Source organism: Stereum hirsutum, assembly GCF_000264905.1.
Source record: "Stereum hirsutum FP-91666 SS1 unplaced genomic scaffold STEHIscaffold_1, whole genome shotgun sequence".
NCBI lineage: Eukaryota > Fungi > Basidiomycota > Agaricomycetes > Russulales > Stereaceae > Stereum > Stereum hirsutum.
This window is the reverse complement of record NW_006763131.1, coordinates 474,931-495,865: the sequence shown is the minus strand read 5'-3', so window position 1 is coordinate 495,865 and position 20,935 is coordinate 474,931. Positions and strand designations below refer to the sequence as shown.

General features: G+C 51.2%; 7 protein-coding genes across 7 annotated transcripts; 4 read left to right on the top strand and 3 right to left on the bottom strand.

Moving 5' to 3' along the window:
- Nucleotides 1-595: 595 nt before the first annotated feature.
- STEHIDRAFT_135984 (uncharacterized protein) lies at nucleotides 596-5,302 on the top strand (the record flags this gene model as incomplete). The annotated part of the gene is made up of 4 exons (XM_007298416.1): nucleotides 596-2,482; nucleotides 2,599-2,720; nucleotides 3,072-3,150; nucleotides 3,197-5,302. The coding sequence occupies 4 exons, from the start codon at nucleotides 596-598 to the stop codon at nucleotides 5,300-5,302; spliced, it is 4,194 nt and encodes a 1,397-aa protein (XP_007298478.1).
- A 42-nt stretch (nucleotides 5,303-5,344) lies between these two features.
- On the bottom strand, nucleotides 5,345-8,293 carry STEHIDRAFT_116962 (uncharacterized protein). The gene is made up of 4 exons (XM_007298415.1): nucleotides 8,010-8,293; nucleotides 7,873-7,945; nucleotides 5,730-7,792; nucleotides 5,345-5,641 (listed from the first exon to the last, which is right to left on the bottom strand). Exon 3 carries the CDS (start codon nucleotides 7,758-7,760, stop codon nucleotides 5,739-5,741), a length of 2,022 nt encoding a protein of 673 aa, XP_007298477.1. The 5' UTR covers nucleotides 7,761-7,792; nucleotides 7,873-7,945; nucleotides 8,010-8,293; the 3' UTR covers nucleotides 5,345-5,641; nucleotides 5,730-5,738.
- Nucleotides 8,294-9,015: 722 nt separating this feature from the next.
- On the bottom strand, nucleotides 9,016-10,207 carry STEHIDRAFT_151190 (uncharacterized protein; the record flags this gene model as incomplete). The annotated part of the gene is made up of 2 exons (XM_007298414.1): nucleotides 9,016-9,051; nucleotides 9,137-10,207. 2 exons carry the CDS (start codon nucleotides 10,205-10,207, stop codon nucleotides 9,016-9,018), a joined length of 1,107 nt encoding a protein of 368 aa, XP_007298476.1.
- A 1,124-nt stretch (nucleotides 10,208-11,331) lies between these two features.
- Nucleotides 11,332-13,577, top strand: STEHIDRAFT_164276 (uncharacterized protein). The gene is made up of 2 exons (XM_007298413.1): nucleotides 11,332-11,376; nucleotides 11,449-13,577. The coding sequence occupies exon 2, from the start codon at nucleotides 11,509-11,511 to the stop codon at nucleotides 13,507-13,509; it is 2,001 nt and encodes a 666-aa protein (XP_007298475.1). The 5' UTR covers nucleotides 11,332-11,376; nucleotides 11,449-11,508; the 3' UTR covers nucleotides 13,510-13,577.
- Nucleotides 13,578-14,467: 890 nt separating this feature from the next.
- STEHIDRAFT_151188 (uncharacterized protein) lies at nucleotides 14,468-16,549 on the top strand (the record flags this gene model as incomplete). Its single annotated transcript, XM_007298412.1, has 1 exon — nucleotides 14,468-16,549. One exon carries the CDS (start codon nucleotides 14,468-14,470, stop codon nucleotides 16,547-16,549), a length of 2,082 nt encoding a protein of 693 aa, XP_007298474.1.
- Nucleotides 16,550-17,561: 1,012 nt separating this feature from the next.
- On the bottom strand, nucleotides 17,562-18,544 carry STEHIDRAFT_116960 (prefoldin subunit 6). Its single transcript, XM_007298411.1, has 4 exons — nucleotides 18,327-18,544; nucleotides 18,107-18,231; nucleotides 17,946-18,006; nucleotides 17,562-17,881 (listed from the first exon to the last, which is right to left on the bottom strand). Exons 1-4 carry the CDS (start codon nucleotides 18,453-18,455, stop codon nucleotides 17,807-17,809), a joined length of 390 nt encoding a protein of 129 aa, XP_007298473.1. The 5' UTR covers nucleotides 18,456-18,544; the 3' UTR covers nucleotides 17,562-17,806.
- A 157-nt stretch (nucleotides 18,545-18,701) lies between these two features.
- Nucleotides 18,702-20,659, top strand: STEHIDRAFT_70253 (vesicle transport v-snare protein vti1). The gene is made up of 6 exons (XM_007298051.1): nucleotides 18,702-18,937; nucleotides 19,040-19,098; nucleotides 19,199-19,335; nucleotides 19,455-19,674; nucleotides 19,759-19,820; nucleotides 20,085-20,659. The coding sequence occupies exons 1-6, from the start codon at nucleotides 18,829-18,831 to the stop codon at nucleotides 20,170-20,172; spliced, it is 675 nt and encodes a 224-aa protein (XP_007298113.1). The 5' UTR covers nucleotides 18,702-18,828; the 3' UTR covers nucleotides 20,173-20,659.
- The last annotated feature ends 276 nt before the right edge of the window (nucleotides 20,660-20,935 follow it).

Here is a 20,935-nt window from a genome sequence, read left to right as displayed (position 1 = left end):
CCTTCGGCATCGTGTGGCGTGGCTATCGGAGGAATCCGGCGACCATGCACCAAGGCTGAACACGAGCGGTGAACGACTACCTGCTCACTACGTGCCACGACAAGCACCGGCGATCTTAGATTTGGCGTTCCTTCGAAGCTTCACTGGTCACACCGTAATAAAGGACTCGAGGGGGGCACCATAATTAAAGCCATTCTTGTTGACTCAGATTCCTGGTAAGTATATTCTATGATTCCAGTCGTGAACTTCGTACAGCCTAGTTGGTCACTGGTGTCCCTGAAGCTCTTTGACGAGCGTGCAAAGGGACGGTTGACCACTGCAGCGAAACGAACAAGTAGTCATGTTTGCTGCCTTAGTAGCCCCCACTGCCATTTATATTTACGCTTTCCACCTGTCGAAATTTGCTCTATATGACTGACATATAATTGAAACCTCATTTCATAGTACTGAGTAACAATCACTAAGTGCGTTGACCAGTCACGGCTCACTCTATATCTTGGTTGAATCCATGTTGCACAGACCTGACTCACGATTTATTGATAGATAATCCACAAGAATCACTACCTCCAAAACCACAGCAATCTCCCTACACGTTATGTCAATCACAAGTTCGATGTCGGCCCCAGTTGCCCAATTGGCACCAGAGCTGCTGTGTCGCATATTTCTCAACTTTCGCTCGGACAGGTTGTACGGACAATTCATCTCCAGTGCCGGCGGCAGCTATACCCTCAAGCCCAAGTTATGCCCGACCCTCTTTCGTATTTTGCTGGTCTGCCGACGTTGGCGAGAAGTGGCGTTGGCCTGCAGCCGATTATGGAGCCACATCAGCATCTGCAATCCATCCCCACCTCTTTTTTCGTTCATGGTCGAGTACTCTCGAAATTCTCCGCTCTCATTGTCAGGCGGAATTAAGGTGTATTGCGAGGAAGATGAAGAAAGGCTCGATAGAGTCATGCCTCTTCTTCACCGCGTTTATGCCTTCCATCTACGCGTAGACCTCACGGACCTTACAAAAGTGACAACAATATTCGGCCGTGTACTAAACGCAGATTCCGCTCCCGAACTCCAGTCACTCGATCTCTGGTACGGCAAATCGTCCGCTCCGCATGCCCACGTTACAGCCACCACATCCTCGCTTCCAGCCCATCTTTCCTCGCTCACTCTGAATCGCGTCATGGTCTCAATGCCCCCGAATTCCATACACACATCACTGACCACGCTCACAATCAACTCCTTACCTTCACCGTGGAGGTGTCTTCTACCCGGTGCACTGATCGATACACTGGAGAACTTTCCTAATCTGACATCCCTCAGTATGCACTGTGGCAGTGAACACGTCCCTCGTGTACGACCCGCACACAGGCCCCAACCAGCGGTTTTACCCCGTCTCCAACTCTTTACTCTAAGTGGAACTCCCGCCCACCTTGCATATCTGTTATCCTCGCTATTCCTCCCTCCTATGGTGACGCTGGAGCTCTACATATTCGAATCAACGACTTACGATGCGCTTGACGTTCCTGCTGGGTGGGTAGCGCCTCAGAACCAATTGGGCGATCACGTCACCGAGGAGGCCATAAACGAGGCCGCGATCCTGTTCTTCACCGAGCTCAAAAAGCTCGTCATGGCACGGTACCAGAGCTCGGAAGGCACGGAGAATCAAGAGACATACAGAGCCGAATATTCGTTCTTTCACGCAACAGATGTTCAACGTCTCGACATTGTGGTCAAACCACTGGCAAACGAAGACCGTTTGTCACCTTTCATATCTATAAACTACTCCGAGACGCGCGAGACGCACGAGATGCGCGAAGAGGACGACGGAAGCGAGGACGAAGACGGAAATGAGTTCGGCATAAAGGAAGCAAATCCGATTATGCGCAAGTCCACCCTCCCTTTCCTTTCTCGCTTTTCCGATCTCTTCCCGGTCAACGTCGTCCGCGAACTTCAGTTCATAACGGACGTCCCAGCATTCCCACTCATCGACGACATGCAGTGGAGACCCAGCTTTCTGGACTGGGATGAACTACAGACCCTCCATGTGACGGGAGCGGGCACAGCAGCTTGGATGGCCCCATATTTAATGAAGACCAGGAATCGTGATCTCCCTTCCGTTTTTCCGCAACTGAGAATGTTCATCCTCGACAAAGTCAACCAGAGTTCGTCCATCGAGCCTCACCGTATTTGGTCGGCACAGCTGCACACGAGAAGCACATCAATCGTCGATCAATGGGACCGTGTCCTTCGCGCTCGAGCTGCATGTGCCAATGGACAGAAACTTGAGAGATTGGGATTGGTCGAGGGCGGAGGGCGAAGGCTGTGGCGGACGTGGCTCAAGATGGCCAAGGAGACGGTGTGGATGAAGGATTGCGATGCGAGGTGGAAGTGGGATGAGAGATGGGGATACGAAAGCAACGAGGAGATGAGCGACACGGAGCACGAATCTGATAGAGGCGATGGACCTGATGATGGCTGGATTGAAGAGGTAGACAAGGAAAGTCGGTTTCCGTATTCACTTTGGGCTTCTTCGTGACGAATTTAAGTAGGCGTAGCAGACATGTGCATCTATGAAACCCACTAAAGGTGAACGGGACATTCTAGGTTGGAGACAGATACACTAAACCAATTGGTCTCAAATACGAGTTGGAGCAGTTGAACGAGTGGGAAAAGGCCGTTTTCTCCATTTCTCGTGCGGAATCCAGAAAGGAGAAAGCTGAGTCCCCGTGAGGGTATGATAGACTCGTCGAGCCAAATCTATCCGTAGTGAACGAACAAGAAATTTATGGACGGGCAGAAGTAGAATCATCACCCCACAGAGTATTGGTAGAACATGATGGCAGCTCAACGAATTCATCGTGTTCTACTTATTTTGTATGTGGTGCCATATCGGAAAAGTCCGGATTGGATGAGTTGAACCTTAGGCGCCTACTCAGCCGAACGTGCAACGTGCAACGACACCACATACCAAAAATTTACATAGTAGAGAGTTTCGCGCCTCGAAGAGGTGATCCACAGAACTCGATATACCGGCTTCCTCGTTATGCTCACCTTGTTACCCGTTCTGAACCTTCTAGCTGTTCCCTCAACGGCTACCACAAGCCCCAGGATCCTCCAGTACTAGCGATCTTCATCTTGAAGTTTCTCGTCGACATAGTTTCCTACATCAGTCACAGACACTCCATCCCTTATTCCGACATAGGATCTCAAGGTCAAGATATCTACGATGGTCTTCCCAGATGAGAAGTTTGACATGACCACGAAATTGCCCACCGAACTACTTTCCCGCATCTTCCACTGTTTCCGCTCGTTGACTCGCTATATTTCCTCCTCGGAAGAATACATCACGCTCGGAGAGTCCACATATGTTCTCGATCCAACGCGTTGCCCGACTTTATTTCGGATTCTTCTCGTATGCCATCGCTGGCGGGCCATCGCCCTGTCGGACAGTCGTCTATGGTGTAATATCCACCTTGGTAATCCACCACTACCATTGTTGTCCTTCATGTTGGAATACTCGAGGACTTCGCCTCTCTCTTTCTCTGGCCCTATTCCGATACCTTCCGACATGCATGTCGCACCAGAGGTTCAAACCATTCTGAATCTTGTCCCTCGAATTGAGCTTCTGCATCTCAAATTTACCGATCCCAATTCCTCGGGATTCTCCCGCATGATCGGAAACTTGTCTGCCGCTAGCATTCCCACAGCAGTATTGAAGACTCTAGAGCTTCGAATCCAGTGGGCTTGGAGCGCGAGTTCCAGAGATAGAGGCTCTTCGTATGCTATCGACATTTCTTCATTCCCACCGTCACTGTCGTCCATTACTCTAGACGGAGTTCTACCCTTTGTGCCATTGCGACATGACGCGATCACATCCCTCCATATGCATTCCACTCCTGTACCGTGGAAGTGTTATCTCCCAGGCAGTCTGTTTGACGCACTGGAAAATTTGCCTAACTTGGAGTCTTTACGTATGTCGCAAAAGCGGCACCCCGACTCAGTCCCCCGAGTCAGACCAACCCCACGAGTTCCACCCATCTATCTGCCCTTACTTCGTGCCTTCTCCTTATCAGGCACTCCGACTCACTACGCGTACTTTGTCTCCTCGTTATCCATCCCCGCGACAGCCCTCAGGGATATAACTATCTACGAGGCAGTCGAATGCTATGACACCGATGACACACCCGAAGGATGGGTGCCGCCGACATCTCAGGCGAATGTTATGGACGAGTCCGCAGTTCATCCCGAAGTGCTTCAGGATTCCAGAGACTATCTTCTTTCCGACTTAGAACACATGTTTTCGACTCGTAATCTGCTTCCAGATCGAGCCGGGGAAACTTTCCAGGTCCACTTTTCCCTGCTCTTAACACAGGATGAGGAATACTTTTTCAAGATCCTCGTTGTCTCCACTCCCGTACACCGAAGCGGATTCAGGACGGTTCATGATCTCTTTGATACGGATAGCGCAAACAGATCCGTGCCGGTACTCACCATCAAGTACATTTCACCACGCACCATGGAATGGGACGAACATAGTTGGGATCTTGCTCACCCAGTTATCCTTCCTTTTATCTCCGCCATTTCACGCATGTTCCCCCCGGACGCTGTCGACCACCTCCATATCTCCTCGAATGTCCTCATCGTCCAAAGTGCCAAATCTGATCTTGAGAGCGTACACGAAAAGAGCCCAGAGTGGACACCGTCCTTCCTGGAATGGAAAACGATTCGCTCCCTTCACGTTGAAGGCAAAGGGATGGCGGAATGGATTGTGCCGCACCTGTCGGAAACGCGGCGGCTGAGCTACAGGGAGGGGGGGAAATGGAGGACAGAGACGTCGGTTGTGGTATTCCCGAAGCTGCAGGAGCTGCTCCTGGATAAAATCGACCTCACCTATTACGATCCACCCAACCCCCCACCTTATCGTAGCCCATTCCAAGTCTGGTCTATGCGACCGAGGAGTAATTCTCTTGAACTGTGGAAGGGCTGGGAGGCCGCAATCGAGGGCCGAGCAAAATGCGAAGGACAAAAGTTGCAGGGGTTGCTTTTGATTGAGTGGTCTACTTGGGGAAGATTGGAACATCGCGATTGGATGGCCACACTCAGGAGCAGGGATTGGATCAACGGTGGCAACATTCGGTGGGTTGCCGATTCCACCTTTGAAGAAGATGACAATTTATCGGGATATGACACTGATGAAGTGGAGGAGGTCTTCGAGACGTACAATGATCCCAATTACTTGTTGATAAAATGGCACCAGAAAATGTGTGCTGGACTGTGCCATGCGTTCTGTAACCAGCTCCCGGATTAGAACTAACAACGATGTACTATGATTGTTCAGTGGTCGTGCTCACTGACAGAAATGATGGATATACATAAATGCATATATATGATACTTTCTTGGGGAAGACGCCGCGTCTTTAGTAGTGGTTGAGGGACCTGGGAGACGATGTAGCACGGAATGCTGGTTCACTTAGCTCTATCCATAAAATAAAGATCTATTAATGGGTATAAGTAGTAAGTGAAGGAAGATTCAATCCGCCCGAACGATGCGCGCCGGCATCTCGAGCCTAATATTCCGAGACGAAAATCTAGGATGCAAGTCTACTGAGAACCCTGATCGAAATGAAGTATAGATGGTCGTCTCAACCTGTCCGATGAAACAAAAGGTTCACCGTCAGTCATCGCATGTCAAATCTGAGCGAGGATAACCGTAAAGAATAGGAAAGAAAACTCACATTAAATCGTCACGTCTCTATAGCCCCATCGTACTCAACGCTCTCGACCGCCGCACCGCACCGTGACTCTCTAAACCGCGCCAACATCCCCTCCCCAATCCCACACCCCCTAAACACCACTCTCTCCAACCCAACTCCCCTCTCTTTCCGTCTCACCAAAGCGTCCAACAACGTCTCATATCTTCCCTCCAACGCCACCACCCGCGCACTTCCCGCCCGCTCAGTCTCATCGTCCGAACTCGAACTCTCGAGCCCCACACCGTCCAGAACCAATTCCTTTAATCCCTCCAAATCACCCACAGCATGCTGTCCCTCCTCCCTCTCTTTATCCTGCTCCTTCATCCAGCTCACTAAACTCGCCAACCCGTCGCAACCCTTGACTTCTAACCTCCTCAGCCCCTTCAACGCGCCGAGGACCGGGACCCCAAGCGGCGGCTTCCTCCCACTCTCTCCACCACCTTCGTCTCCACCACCATAACTCGTCCCCAAACTCGGAACGGTCACCCTAAGTCCCAAATTCCGCACATCACCATATCCAACCGCTCCATACAACTCCGTCACGATCTCAGCCTGCCTCTCCGCAGAAACGAAGAAAAAGCGGAGCGTGAGGAATAAAGAGGCGTATTCCGGTAAACGGGAGGTGTCGTACGCAGCGCGGGGGTACGATGGTCTGGGGAGTGACCGGCGATGGCTCGAATCTGAAAGGGCAGGAGAGGGAGAGGGACTGATATAGAGATCGAGCTCCAAACTTCCCATCCCGAGGTATTCCGGCGCCCTCCTCGTCATACCCAGATTCACCCTCTCGAACTTGACCTCGCCCACCTCCCTAGGTCTGTACGCTCCAATCAGCCCCTTCACGTCCTCCACGTCCGCTCCATTCACGCTCAACGTCAGATGACGATGTGCGTTTTCCGGGATGCGAAGCACGGTGGAGAGGTGATTGTACACGTAGAGAGGACCGTCGTAGTCGAATAGGTATACGTGCGGAAGGTGGACCGGTGGGGGGGAGGTGCCATTGACGAGAAGTGGAGAGGGAAGCGTGATGAACGCGCCCGGCGAAGCGCCGTACGTTCGCAATCGAAGTGAAAGCGTCTGTAAGTTCGGGAGATACGTGAGCGTAGACTCGAGCGAGGCGATGTCGATGGGCGGAGTGAGACAGAGATAAATATGGCCCAAATTTATCGGACCTCCGTGCGATAAATGCCTAGGAACGATCGGATTCCGAGCGAGTGAAGAACCAAGTTGACCGCAGAACGCGAGGAAATCGAGAGTAGGTGGTAGTGACTCTAGCACGTTCCGATCCATGAGCGGCATCGAAGCTTTGAAATCCGTCTCCACCGTGGCGTATATGAGCGACCTCAACGCGTCCCTTCGTCCTCCCCTGGCCACGTCCGTGAGCGCATGGGTGATGATCTCGCAGAGCTCTCGGTCCGCACCGATGACGTGCAAGTGCCGAATCCTGGAGACTTCGTCCATGATCCTGTCGAATGCGCGCCGTTCGTCTTCTTTGTGCCAGTATGTCACGGCCAACTCCGCCGTCTTTGACCTCTCCAACATCATCTCCGTCAAACTCAAACGCATTCCCCCCTCTCCATACCAGACCCCGTCTCCTCCACCATCACTATTCTCATTCACATCCTTATCCACATCCTTATCCTCGCGCCCACCATCCTTCCGCCCGTACTCCGACCCATCAATGACCACATTCGACCAAAACGCGCCACACTGGAATGCGACGCTCCGCCACCTATAACACGTATGCAATATACTCAACCACCCCGTCGCGTTCTCGCGTAACGAGATACCGAGCGGATGGGCGGGGTCGGCTTTGAGGAGGTGACGGTGCTTTTTGGCGGTGTAGGATTTCCAGGTCGCGGCTTGCGGTTGGTGGTATGCGAAGATGCGGGTGAGAAGTTCGTCGGGGAGGCGGGAGATTGGGGATATAGATGGCGAAGTGGGAAGGGGAGATAGTTCGATGGGTGAACTGTCCTCCAATGATGGGGGTGTTGGGTCCGAGGTGAGGTGGGACATGGCGTGTATGTTTACGTGCCAGATGAAGGAAACTAGAGACAGAGGATAACGCGATGGAGATTCAGCCTCTGGAATCGCTCGTAGGCAGCATCCTTGTATGAGCACGACGCACCGACAGCTTTTAAGTCTAGCGACAAAGTGCTCAGAGCCTTTCTATGAGAGAGCACTCAATCTAAGTCTATAACCTGCGCGAAGCCCCCAAATATTAGCACACGCTCAAACACACACGAGAGTTAGGAAAAGGCGCACCAAAAAATAACACTCTTCAACGACCACGACGAACTCCTCCGACAACCGTGTATGAAGGCAACGGGGCAAAGAGACAAATCCCGCCAGCTCACACGACCCTGCCTCTTTACATAAATCCCCGTCTCATCGTCGCTTAGAATCACCGTTAACCGCTCGGGCATTTAGATGATCGGCCCACTTCCGGATTGAATATTGAATTATGAGAGTCAGACACGATCGCCGAGAAGAGATGCGAACAGGCAGAAAGAGAAGCAATTGGTCGACGTGAAATGTTAAGACCGCCGACCATGTAGGGTACATCTGCAGGAGGTCATGGTTGTTCAGATTGAGCTGGATCGATGTCGACACAAAGATTCGTCGAAGGAGGCCCAGGAACTCGGCGGGCAGGATTATAAGCATCGTTCTTGACGTGTGGCCCACCGGTGGCGAAATGATAGACCGCAAGCTTTGAGCACGACAATGGATGTGGCTTGTTTAACGATGTTGGCCAACGTCACCGGGGAGGTCTCCATCGCTCATCGTATTACGCACGCCACAGCGGTGGTCCCAACCTCTGAACGGTACAGAAAGAGCGCTTGAAGGAGAACGTGGTTCGAAAATAGTTGGAGGATTGCAGTGTGCTCGAAAAATATAAAAACATGAGCTCAGGTTCAACCTACTATATGATCTTCAAAAGGAGGCGATCGTGAACGAGGAGGTAGAAAGGGATGCAGAATTAGGAATTTCAGAGCAAAAGAAAACACGATTATACTCGAAAAGCACCTAGCCACTAGGGCTTATATGTTAGTGAAAACTTGAGACTTTTTGCAAAAGCTGATTGGCGGATCGGACAGATCTTCCGCCAACGAAGTCCAGGTATACTTGAAACATATAAGCTCTACTACGTACACTATAATCATGAGACATAATTTAGACCCTCCTGCTCCTATGTAAGTGACCCCTAGAGAATAAGTACCATCTTCGAGACGCCCAGGCGCTAGGATGGGATAAAAATGATGATTTTCAGTCACTGACGGTGAGCGCGAAAGGCCGAACGAGCGATCTATAAATCATGGAAGCGACCCATGCGAAGAAACTCGTCAGCTAACCATTCATCACCTAGATATCTATGTAACACATCGACGTACCGTCCTCACAGACTGCTCGATCTGCGCAACCAACCGCTCTCGCAACTTCGGCACCTGGTCCTTCGCCCTCCACTCACACCACCCGCATACCCCCGCATCCTCAAGACAAGCCTCCATCATCCTCTGCGCTTTTCCTCCCACTAACGTCGTCCAATGTGGTCTCTCGGCCAACAACTTCTCGCATCCCTTCAGGTATCCGAACACCCAATCTGGGGCGGTAAACGTATGGTTGACTATAAACCGTCTGCGGACGAACTCGCCCGTCGTTTGTCGATGGATGGTAATTGACTGGTGGCCAGAAGATCCTTCGGTCATCTTTATATCCACGCGTTTACAAACGCACGGTGGGACGGCGTCCCGGGCATCGGTAGACATCGAACAAGGATAATCCTCCGGCATCTTAGACGTCCCAGACCCAGGAAACATTCCCTGCACGATACCCACCACAGCCTTCGCGCAATCCCAATGGAACTTCAACAGATCTTGCAGCTCCACCGAGGTCATTTGCAATAACTCGCTCTCCCTTACCAGCGGCCCCCTCGTCAGAAGCATAGGATATCTCAACGTCTCGATCGCCGTTTCTCGAGCGATATCTATGCTCCGCGTTCCGAAGTGGTAGTGGCAGGAAAAGGCATAGACTGTGTGCGGGTTGGATCGCATTGCGGTCTGGAGGAGGGAGGTGATTGTGTTAGAGAAGTGATCGAAGGAATATTTATCCATGGCGCGGACGAGGGCGAAAATGTCGTGGGAGTCGTCGATGGAGGGGTTGTCCATGGGGTATAGATATTGGAATAGAAGGCGGAGAATATCTGATGGTTCGGACAAGCGGACGACGCGAAGACCATCACGTATATCAGCGAGTTCGTCGCCCTTAATATCGAGAGTGAAAGGTGCAGGCAGCGCGTGGGTGAACATGTCTCGGAACACTGCTGAAGCGGAGGACAGGATGAATTTGGAGAGGCGGAAGTCGACTTTGTCGGAGGAACGGATGATGATGTCGGCGTTTATGTCGTCGAAGGGAGAATCGGCGTCGGTGATAGGGGGAGGTTCGAGACCTGCTGGGATTAGCATCATGTTTAACGTTAGATTTTGCGTATTTAAACGGAATTCTGTAAGCAGCTAATAGAGAGAGGGATGTTCGTTAGCGAATCTATAGTAGGGAGCGGTATTAGTATTTCCACTTCCAACGTACCGTTCGGGCCCGTGGTGGCGAAAGGGGTGACCAAGTTCAACGGGCGCACACTGCCTTTATATCCAGCGAGCCTACCCAAATCCAAAACGGGCTTGTAGCCTCTTCTGACGTCCAAACTACTAACCTCGTGTCATCCAAGTCGCAGGAAGTCCACTCAGAGAAGAACATGCAGGGATCAAAGTATCATCGAAGAGCTCGAAGCTGACACGGGCCATATTCGGCTCAGCAAGTGAAGCGTCTGTCAGTAAGCGCTCCATCACCGAGACCGGCGGTCGACTCGAACTGGCATCCGTCCCGACAAAGGTGAGCACAAATCAGGCCATGCTTGTGGAAGGGAGAGCTACTAGCGAAGCTAGTGAAGGTTGCACAGCGGAGCAGTCTCTGAAAGGTGGGGCTTTGCTACAGTACCTCGCAAGATGGAACGTCGAGCTAGGATCTTCCATCAGCAAAAACAAATACAGAGACATGCGAAGAAGAAGAGAAAGAAAGAAATACGCACATCGCTCCCTAGATGAACGCCAACTCCGTATGCACAGTCTGTTTCGTCTTGGTTTATCTTGCTCCATGAGCACGGACCGGCGAGCTCGAAGGCCGTGGTTTCTGGCGTGAGGGAGAGAAATTCTTAAGTGCACTGATCCACTCGTGAATAAACCACCACATGAGCCAACAACGAAGATGTCCATCAGTGACCACACGTATTGCATAGCAGGGGAAAGATGAAAGTTCAAGAAAGAAACGGACCGGATGCGCCCCTTTCAACCAAGTTACGGGATTCGCCGAGTACCGAAAAATTGGCCATAACGGGGAAGAAATGGGACGGAACAGCAATTGGTGACAAATCTTCGGTAAACCTATCCGTGGCTTTACTCAGGTTCACTCCGAGTCATCGAGTCAGGGTGCAACGACGACGAACCTAACGCACTCGCGACCATCTTGATTACTCAGTCAACTATCCTCCTACGTTGGCCATCCAACAGGCTAATAACAAGAATATCGCAATCGGCTGCTTAGAGCTCGCCTGCCAAGAGGTCCGAGTCAATTGATCTTAGTAGGATCCCTCGTCGACATCATCATGGAACAGACGCACATTGTAGCTGACCAATGCTTACTCCCAACGCAGGCATTTAGGCATCCATATTGATACCTACCCGCGACGGACTCCTCACACACAAAGTGTGACATGACCGAAATCTTACCACCAGAGCTCCTTTCCCGCATATTCCGCTATTCTCGATCGTGGTTACGAGAAGAGCACTCATTCGATGACAACGATGACAGAGAAGAATTCATCGTCTTCGGAAACTCGACTTATATTCTCGACCCGACGAAATGCCCAACTTTGTTTCGAGTTCTTCTCGTATGCCATCGGTGGCGAGATCTCGCCTTGGCGGAGAGTCGTCTATGGACGGACATCAGCGTCGATGACCCACCGTCCCCGTTGTTATGCTTCTTTCTGGAGTACTCGAGGATTCAGCCTCTTTCTTTCTCTGGTTGGACCCAGATCTCTTCCCCAGTTGTCACAGGAAGATTTAAAACCATCCTGAATCATATTTCTCGAATCGAATCACTGTCTCTCGACTTCCCCGGCCGTAAGCCTGCACCATATTCCAACATAATGGGAGAATTGTCTTCTGCGGTTGTCTCCGAACCGGGCTTGAAGACGCTGAGTATTCGATGGTCTGAACGTAGGAGAGGTATGATGCCGCCCTCATACCGAATCCTCGACGTCCCACCATTTCCCCCGTCGCTCTCATCCATCACCCTCGATCAAGTCCTACTATCTGTCCCTATCCCGTGTGAAGGGATCACATCCTTTCACATGGAGAGAGCACCCCGGCCATGGGAATATCATCTTTCAGATGCAATGTTAGATGCGATACATAATATGCCCAACTTGGAGTCGTTGCACATCAAGTATGACCCCAATCGATTTCATTCATTCGACATTCCTGCAGTAGAACTGAACCCGAGAGTTCCACCCATATCGCTACCTCGACTTCGTGATTTCTGCTTCTCTGGCACTCCGATATGCTATGTGTGTATACTTCCTTCACTATCCATCCCCGTGACCACTTCGAGAAACATCGAGCTCCGTGATAGATACAGGTACCACAGCGGACGGGTGCCAGAGGAACCGATAATCGATGATCCTCGTTACTTCGTCTCTGACGTAGAGAACACCCTGGCAGCTCGAAACTCGCTATATGGTCGAGACGAGACTTTCCGGGTCCATTTTTCTTTACTGTTCGTGAAGGACGTCTTCATCCTGAAGGTCCTTGTCACGCTCGCACCTAAGCGCCGGCTTGCATCCAGCACATTTGATCACGCACTCAACGTGAACGACGATGATAACACTGCGCTCGTTCTCAGCATACGATACACGATACCATTCACCCCCAGATATGACTTGGACCACGAGGAGCTGGATGAAGAAGAAAGAGCTGCTATCCACGCTACCATCCTTACATTCATTTCTACCATTTCTCGCGCGTTCCGCACCGACGCAGTCGACCATCTTCATCTCAGCTCGAACGTCTCCATCTTCCCAGAGCTTAGATCCTCTGTCGAGAGCGATCATACCGACGCGAAGTCGAAGTGGACGCCATCTTTCCTGACCTGGACAGAGATTCGTTCTCTTCATATCGAAGGAAAAAGCGCGGCGGAATGGATCGCCCCTCACCTTTCGGAGACGAGACGATGGGGGAATGAGACGTCCGTCGTGGTATTTCCGAAGCTCCAGGAGCTGCTGCTCGACGAGCTCGACCGAGCGTACTACTGCGATCCCGACGGTTACAGCCGTCGTGAACTTTGGTCTACCCGATGGAAATTCAATATCCTCGAACTAGGGAAACGCTGGGAGCTCGTGTTTCAAGTCCGAGCGTCGTGCGAAGGGAGGAAGCTGCGGGGGTTGGTCTTGGTTGAAGGAGTTGCGTGTAGCAGGTCTAAGTGGAACGAGTGGCATGCCATACTGAGAAATGGAGGATGGATAGAGAACAACAATATCCGGTGGGTTGCGGAGTGCAACTTTGACGATCCCGATGATTGCTCTTCGCATGAGGATGAGGGATGCAAGAAGATCGAGCAGTTAGGGGATGGTGTAGAATGCTTGGATACAGATTGGTATAGGAGGATTTGTGGTGGACTATGTCATGATTTCTGTGCACGGTCTTTGGAGTACTGATTACACTGTTTCCTTCCTTCCTTCCCGAACGTTTGAACTTGGCGATCGTGTACATCTATGAATGCAACAAAACATGAAATTATCCATGTACGGAAGGAATTTCGTGTAGTGTGAGTCAGTAAAGAGAGGGGAAGGGGAGAACGCACCCGGTACACACCCGCCTTCGTCGGACTCGCGAACTGCAGCTGCCAAGAACTGGAACCATTTCGTGACGGGGGGGCCGAATAAAGTGGCACCGCAGAAGGTCAGATGGAGATGCGGGATGGAAGAAAGACTGAAGGAAAATCGTCACGTCCGTGGTCGTGGTAATAAATAATGAGAGAATGATAACTGTGCTGGTAGTCGAAATCTTCCAGCTTTCAAAAGCCGCGCGGCTGTCGGCGGTGTGGGGTGTCAATGGATGGGTGGTGTGGGGTACTTACGACTCGGAGTAAGGTACGAGTCGTCGTCGACCATGACGCGCAAAATGGTACGCGTTTGGGAAACCAATTGACAAGGTCTATATTCCGCCCAGCAAGTGAAACATCTATTGCATAACAGGAGAAGGAGCCGATTCAAGGCTCAGCGCTCAAGTTCAAGAGATGAAAGAATGAACGGAGACTTTCGACAAGCTACGGGATTCACCGTGGGAAATGTGGCCATAATGGGGAAGAAATGGGACGGAACTGCAACTTTTGGTGACAGATCTTCCGTAAACCTGGATGGACCTTACAGACGGGCGTTTGCCCATAGCGTGCAACGACGACGAACCAAACACACTCAAGAACATTTCGACCATTCTGTCGACTATCCTCCTACATCGGGATATCAAAACCGGCTGCTTAGATCCTGCGAGTTGCCATCTCTGACGTCCGAGTGAACTGATCTTAGTAGGATCCCTCGTCGATACCATCATATAACATATGCACTGTAGCTGACTCTTAACGCAGGCATCTAGGCAAATATATCGATACCCACGATGGACTCCTCGCACGCAAAGTCTGACATGACCGAAATCTTACCACCAGAGCTCCTTTCCCGCATATTCCGCTGTTCTCGATCGTGGTTACGAGAAGAGCACTCATTCGATGAGAACGATGCCAGGGAAGAATTCATCGTCTTCGGAAACTCGACTTATATTCTCGATCCGACGAAATGCCCAACTTTGTTTCGAATTCTTCTGGTATGTCATCGGTGGCGAGACATCGCTTTGGCGGAGAGTCGCCTATGGACCGACATCAACGTCGATGACCCCCCGTCGCCGTTGTTATCTTTCATGCTCGAGTACTCGGGTATCCAGCCTCTTTCTTTCTCTAGTTGGACTCAGCTCCCTTCCCCGGCTGCTTCAGGAAGATTAAAAACCGTCCTGAACCATATTTCCCGAATCGATTCGCTGTCTCTCGACTTTTCCGGCCACGAGCCGCCCGAATATTATTCTCGCATACTGAGTGAATTGTTTTCTGCGATTGTCTTTGAGCCGGGATTGAAGACGCTGAGGATTCGATCGCCTGGACGTGTGGCCGATGTATTCATACCTTCATACCAAACCCTCGACATCCCACCATTTCCCCCGTCGCTCTCATCCATCACCCTCGATCGAGTCCTACTATCTGTCGCTATTCCGTGTGAAGGGATCACATCCTTGCACATCGAGAAAGCACCCCAACCATGGGATCACGAACCTTCAGCTGCAATGTTGCATGCCATACAGAATATGCCCTGCTTGGAGTCGTTGCACATCAAGTATGACCGCAGTCTGTATTATGGTAGATATGTTCCTCCGGGCGAAACGAACACGAGAGTGCCACCCATATCGCTACCTCGACTTCGTGACTTCTGCTTCTGTGGCAGTCCGGTATATTATCAGTACATAATCCCTTCACTGTCCATCCCCGTGACTACTTCGAGAAACATCGAACTGCGTGAAAATTGCTACCACAGCGAACGGGCAGAAGAGGGATTGGTCCCGCCGGTCGGTCAGTTAGACGGTGTTAATGATAGCACCGACGAACTCAATGATCACCAGCGATACTTCATCTCTGATGTAGAGAACATCCTGGCATTTCGAAACTTACAGGAAGGTCGGGAGGAGACTTTCCGGGTCCATTTCTCCTTACTTTTCGTGGAGGGCAGCTTTGTTTTGAAGGTCCTTGTCATGCTCGCACCCAAGCGCAGACTTGGCTCTAGCACATTTGATGACGCAGTCAACGTGAATGATAATGATGACACTGCGCTCGTTCTCGGCATACGATACAAGATGCCATACATGTCGAGATACATGTTCAACTCCTCGGAAGAGCTGCCAGTGGAGGTGCAGGACACGGTCGACATCCACGCTACCATCCTTATTACATTTATTTCCTCCATCTCTCGCGCGTTCCGCACCGACGCAGTCGACCATCTTCATCTCAGCTCGAACGACCCCATCTTCCCCGAGCTGACATCCTCTTTCGAGAGCGACACCGTCGCGAAGTCGAAGTGGACGCCATCTTTTCTGAACTGGACGGAGGTTCGTTCCCTTCACGTCGAGGGTAGAAGTGCGACGGAATGGATCGCCCCTCACCTTTCGGAGACAAGACAATGGGGGAATGAGACGTCGGTCGTAGTATTTCCGAGGCTCCAGGAGCTGCTGCTCGACAAAATCGACCAAGCGTACTACTGCGATCTCGACTGTTACGGCCGTCGTGAACTATGGTCTCCCCGATGGAACTTCGATATCCTCGAACTAGGCAAAAGTTGGGAGCTCGTGTTTCAGGTCCGAGCATCGTGCGAGGGGAAGAAGCTGCAGGGCTTAGTCTTGATTGAAGGAGTTGTGTGCGGAAGGTCGGAGTGGAACGAGTGGCATGCCAAATTAAGAAACGGAGAATGGATCGAGGATAATAATATCCGGTGGGTTCCGGACTGCAACTTCGACGATCCCGATGATTGCTCATCGCATGGGGATGAGGAATGCGAGAAGATCGAACAGTCATGGGGTGGTGTAGACTGCTTGGATTCAGATTGGTATAGGAGGATTTGTGCTGGACTGTGTCATGATTTCTGTGCACGGTCATTGGAGTAATAAGTACACTGTTTCCTTCCTTCCTTCCTTCCCGACGTTTGAACTTGGCGATCATGTACATCTATGAATGCAATAAAAACATGACCTTCCCCATGTACGGAAGGGGTTTCGTGTAGTTGAGTCAGTAAAGAGAGGGGGAGGGGGATAACGCACCCGGTACACAACCGCCTTCGTCGGATTCGCAGAAATCCAAACTGCCCAGGAGCTGGTCCCATTTCGTGACAAGAAGCTTAGACGGTGATACAGGGTGGAACAGAGATTGAAATGAAAAGTCAGCGGATAGTCCGCATCGTGGTGATAAACAATGACAGGAGAGAACTGTGCTGGCAGTCCAGACGTTCCTATCACTAGATGGGTGATCTGGGGTACGAGTCGCCGTCGACGCGCAAAATGGTGCGCGTTTTGTGACATGATCCACACGGTCCATATCCTACCCAGCAACTGTCAACAAACCTCCCCATCGCGGACACCCTCGCATCCGTCCTCGACTCGGAGCCGACAAACACGAATTGGGACAGCCGTACAGTCCGACCGTATGCGTGGATATGCCACCGCCACACTTCGTTCGCGATAGCCTTTTGAATCTGCAGATGATGCGTAAACCTTTGACAATCCTGGAGAGGAGATTCAACGAACCGACAATGCCTTCCTGCCTACCTACATGCCTATGGAAGAGTGAGTATTTGACATGGATGAATCAAGGTAAACATCGATAAACGACGGCAAACCGCAAAAGGATTCAAGAAGGACTCTGACTCATGTCAAACTAGCTCGAAAGGCGAGCCCATCACCTCGTGAACTGATGCCCCCACGTCAGAGAGGTGGACATCAAGATTCAGAAATAGGAAAGTCGCGAGTGTGATAGTCGGTTTGGAGCACATATCTTGACCTTGAACCCGAGTCTTGACGAGGGAGCACTCATGCTGCCTTGCTGCCAGGACATAACTCGAAAGTCGTCGAGCGATCAGATAATTCATACAAATACATTGCATTGGAGCACCACTAAAACAGACGGATCGAAAGAGATATCCGTCAGCCTTATTCGCACCGGAGTTCTATGTACTACAGCCTCGGACGGTCGGAAGAGGGGACGGATGATTCTCTGGGTAAAAAAAAGCGCACATATACATATACCTCGTCACCACCCAACCTTACGAGCCTGTTTCTCCTTTTTACCTGCCACGGATGAACTCGCTTGACGAGACAAGGATCACGGTGAACAGATCCAGAGAGATAGGGAGCGTCCAGCGAGAATAATCATGCCTTCGCCGCGACAGCAGGCGGGTTCGTTTCTTGTTGTCGTTGCTGGAGTGCTGTTTGTAGGTCCACAAGCTAATGATAATTATGACCAATGTCAAACCTAGAGCAGATGTATAGGGCAAAAGAGCAAACGCACCTCCATCTTCTTCGCTTCGTTTTTCTCGCCTAGCGTTTTCAACTGTGCTTCAATTCGCTTACTAGAGGCGGCGTGGTCCGTCAGTGCATGAAAGATAAATAGAGCCGATATAAATAGATATAGGAATGGGAATGTGGATAAGAACAAGAACAAAGACGCACATCTCCCCCTGAATAAACTCCAACCGCGTATTCACGTTCTGTTTCGCCTCGTTCTGGTCCTGCTTCACGAGCACAGGCCCGACGAGCTTGAACACCGTGTTTTCCGGCGTGAGGGTCAAGAATTCCTGAGCGCACCGATCCACACGCACACGATATATTCAATCAGGAGGTAGAAGGTCAGGAGGTATAAGTCAAGGGAGAAATACAGAATGGGACGCACCTTCTTCACCAACTCGTTCTCCGAAAGCTGAGCATCGAGCTTCTGTCGCGCTTCGACCGCATTCGAATAATCGATCTGCAGCTTCTGGTACTCTGCAGAGGCGGCTTGCAAGCGGGCTTCGAGCGACATTTTCTTTCCTTTTTCGCCCTGATGTACCAGGTATATTGGTGGTGAGATCAAGTTTTTATGAAGTAAGCTCGATACAGAGAAGTGGAAGAGAGATGGAGGTTTGGGACTGGGATCGGAAGTGGCGAGGAACAGAACTTGGAGAATGGGCGCCACAATCCTTAGCTAGAAATAGCAGTCTTTTCCCAGGATACGCAATCCAGCGCTCGGCACGCCTCGGTGCCGGTGGCCTACCTTCGTTCCCTCCAACTCCTCCTCTAGATCTGCAACCACATTCCACGGTCCACACCACCCGCACTCGTCCCTAATTTCCATCAAGGCATTAACAGAAGAAGCCTATCTTTTTGTCTCGTATATCTGAATCTAGAAGGAAGCTATGGACCAATCACCGACCGCGCTGTTTGATTCGTACGAGCAGGACTTGCAGCAGATACTGGGCAGCGTGAGGGAGAAGCTCGACGGGGATGCGAAGGAGGGACGGGGAGGTATGTTTTATTCCTTGTTTTTGTTCTACTTGAAATACTGCTAGAGAAGTGATCGAGAAGTATGGGATGCTGATGTGATACGTACTTGGTATGGTAATATAGAGCAGAAGAAAGCGGCGCTGCGGAGGGTCGAGATGGAGCTCGACGAGGCGGATGAGATGGTACGTCCTCCAGGCTGAATATACCCATACCCATGTATTTATTCTATTATCTACGCTGACATGTGCAATTATGATACACTCGTTCTTTATTGTTGTTTAGCTCTCACAAATGGAGATCGAAATCCAAGGAATTCCACAGTCCCTGAAAGCTTCTTACACTTCGCGCATCCGGTCTGCCAAAGCGGACTTGACGAAGTATAAGAAGTTGTCCAAGGACATGCATGCCGCCGCGAACCGGTACGTCACCATATATATATCTCGCTCAGCATAGAGGCAGTACGCTAATCGCTCGGCGCCACCGTTCCCTCTCGACCTCCCCCTCTTCTTCAACACCACCAACGCCAATGCCACACCAGCTCCGATCTCCTCTCCTCCCCACGCACCGGCACCCCCACCTCCGACGAGCCCTACGGCTCCGACCGCGCTCGCCTCCTCTCCGGCACCGCGATTCTCGAAGACGGAACACGGAGACTGCAGGAGAGTCAGAGGATAGCGCTGGAGACGGAGGGGCAGGGCGCGGATGTATTGAGGGTGTTGAGGGAGCAGAGAGAACAGATTGAGAACTCGAGGAATACGGTAGGTTTCTCTTTTTTTGGGGGGAGGGAGTGGAGAGGAGGGAGAGGGAGCTGATGGCTGATCGTGGATTTTTCGTTGTTTTAGCTTAATACGGCGGAGACGTCGATTGGACGTGCGTCTGGGACGCTGAAGACTATGATCAGACGGTACGTCGCCACTCTATCCATACAACCGATTATCTGTCCCCGCCTTGCCCCTGGTTCTTTGCCACATCGGTGGCCGACCCGACGTTTTCCTCATCTTTGCTCTTTCTTCTCGTATTCACAAGATGGTTCTAACGCACCCCCTTTATCATATCGGACACTCTACTGGATGGCGCCTGCTTTCCCTCGAACCCCTGGTCACTGGTCACTCCACCTACCGTCTTTGACCTGGACGAAACGAACTGGTGGCAAAACACACAAACACAGGATGTACCAACAGCGCGTCGTGACGGGCGCTATCATCGTCGTGCTCATCCTATTGATCGTCATCATCCTCTGGGAAAAGCTTTCCTAGTCGCCTCGCTTCTGGCCTTTTCTCTTCCCATCCCCCTTTCGGCCTCATCAATCCTCTTGCCCTTTTGTCCACATCCCCTCTGTGGCCTTCCAGCCTTCACGGTCGCACGGTTGACCTGCGCTCGTTACCGGACATTGCCTGGCTATGGCCCAGAGAGGGTAGATGGAGCGACGTACAGTCGATGGAGATATGGGCTTTCTATGTTTATGTCATTGTTTTTCTTTTTTCTTATTTGATCTTTTCTGGTGCTTGATGTGCTTGATGAGTCGGACACATACCTGGCTTTCGCTTCGGTTTCGGTTTGGATTTGGTTATACTTATATCGTTTGGACATGCAGATCGAGAGGGGGTGGTCGCCGGTCGGTGTAGTCTGCTGGCTGGGCGGTGGCGGTTGAGGCGAAGATTGCGAGCTATACATCCTTTCTTGGATGTGTCTATGTACATAACTTAGCATGTTAACAATTTCGTCGACGACCGAGGCTAATGGTTTCAATCGTGACTGCCTAGAATGACATCCAGCCCGACAAAGTGTTGATGCTTATATGTGAGCAGCCACGGGCCCTTCGCGAAGAACCCTCCAAAGAACTGATAAGTAGGATGTGGATGTGTTGAACGCCTGACGTCACGCGCCTTGGGGTAAACATTCGAATGAAGTTCCCCATTTGCGTTTTTGCGGGGAAGCAAGCGTAAGCGCCAGGCTAACCAGTAATAAACGCTCGGCTTGATCCGCTCGCGCGCCGAGGTTCCTCCGATTCTTATCCCC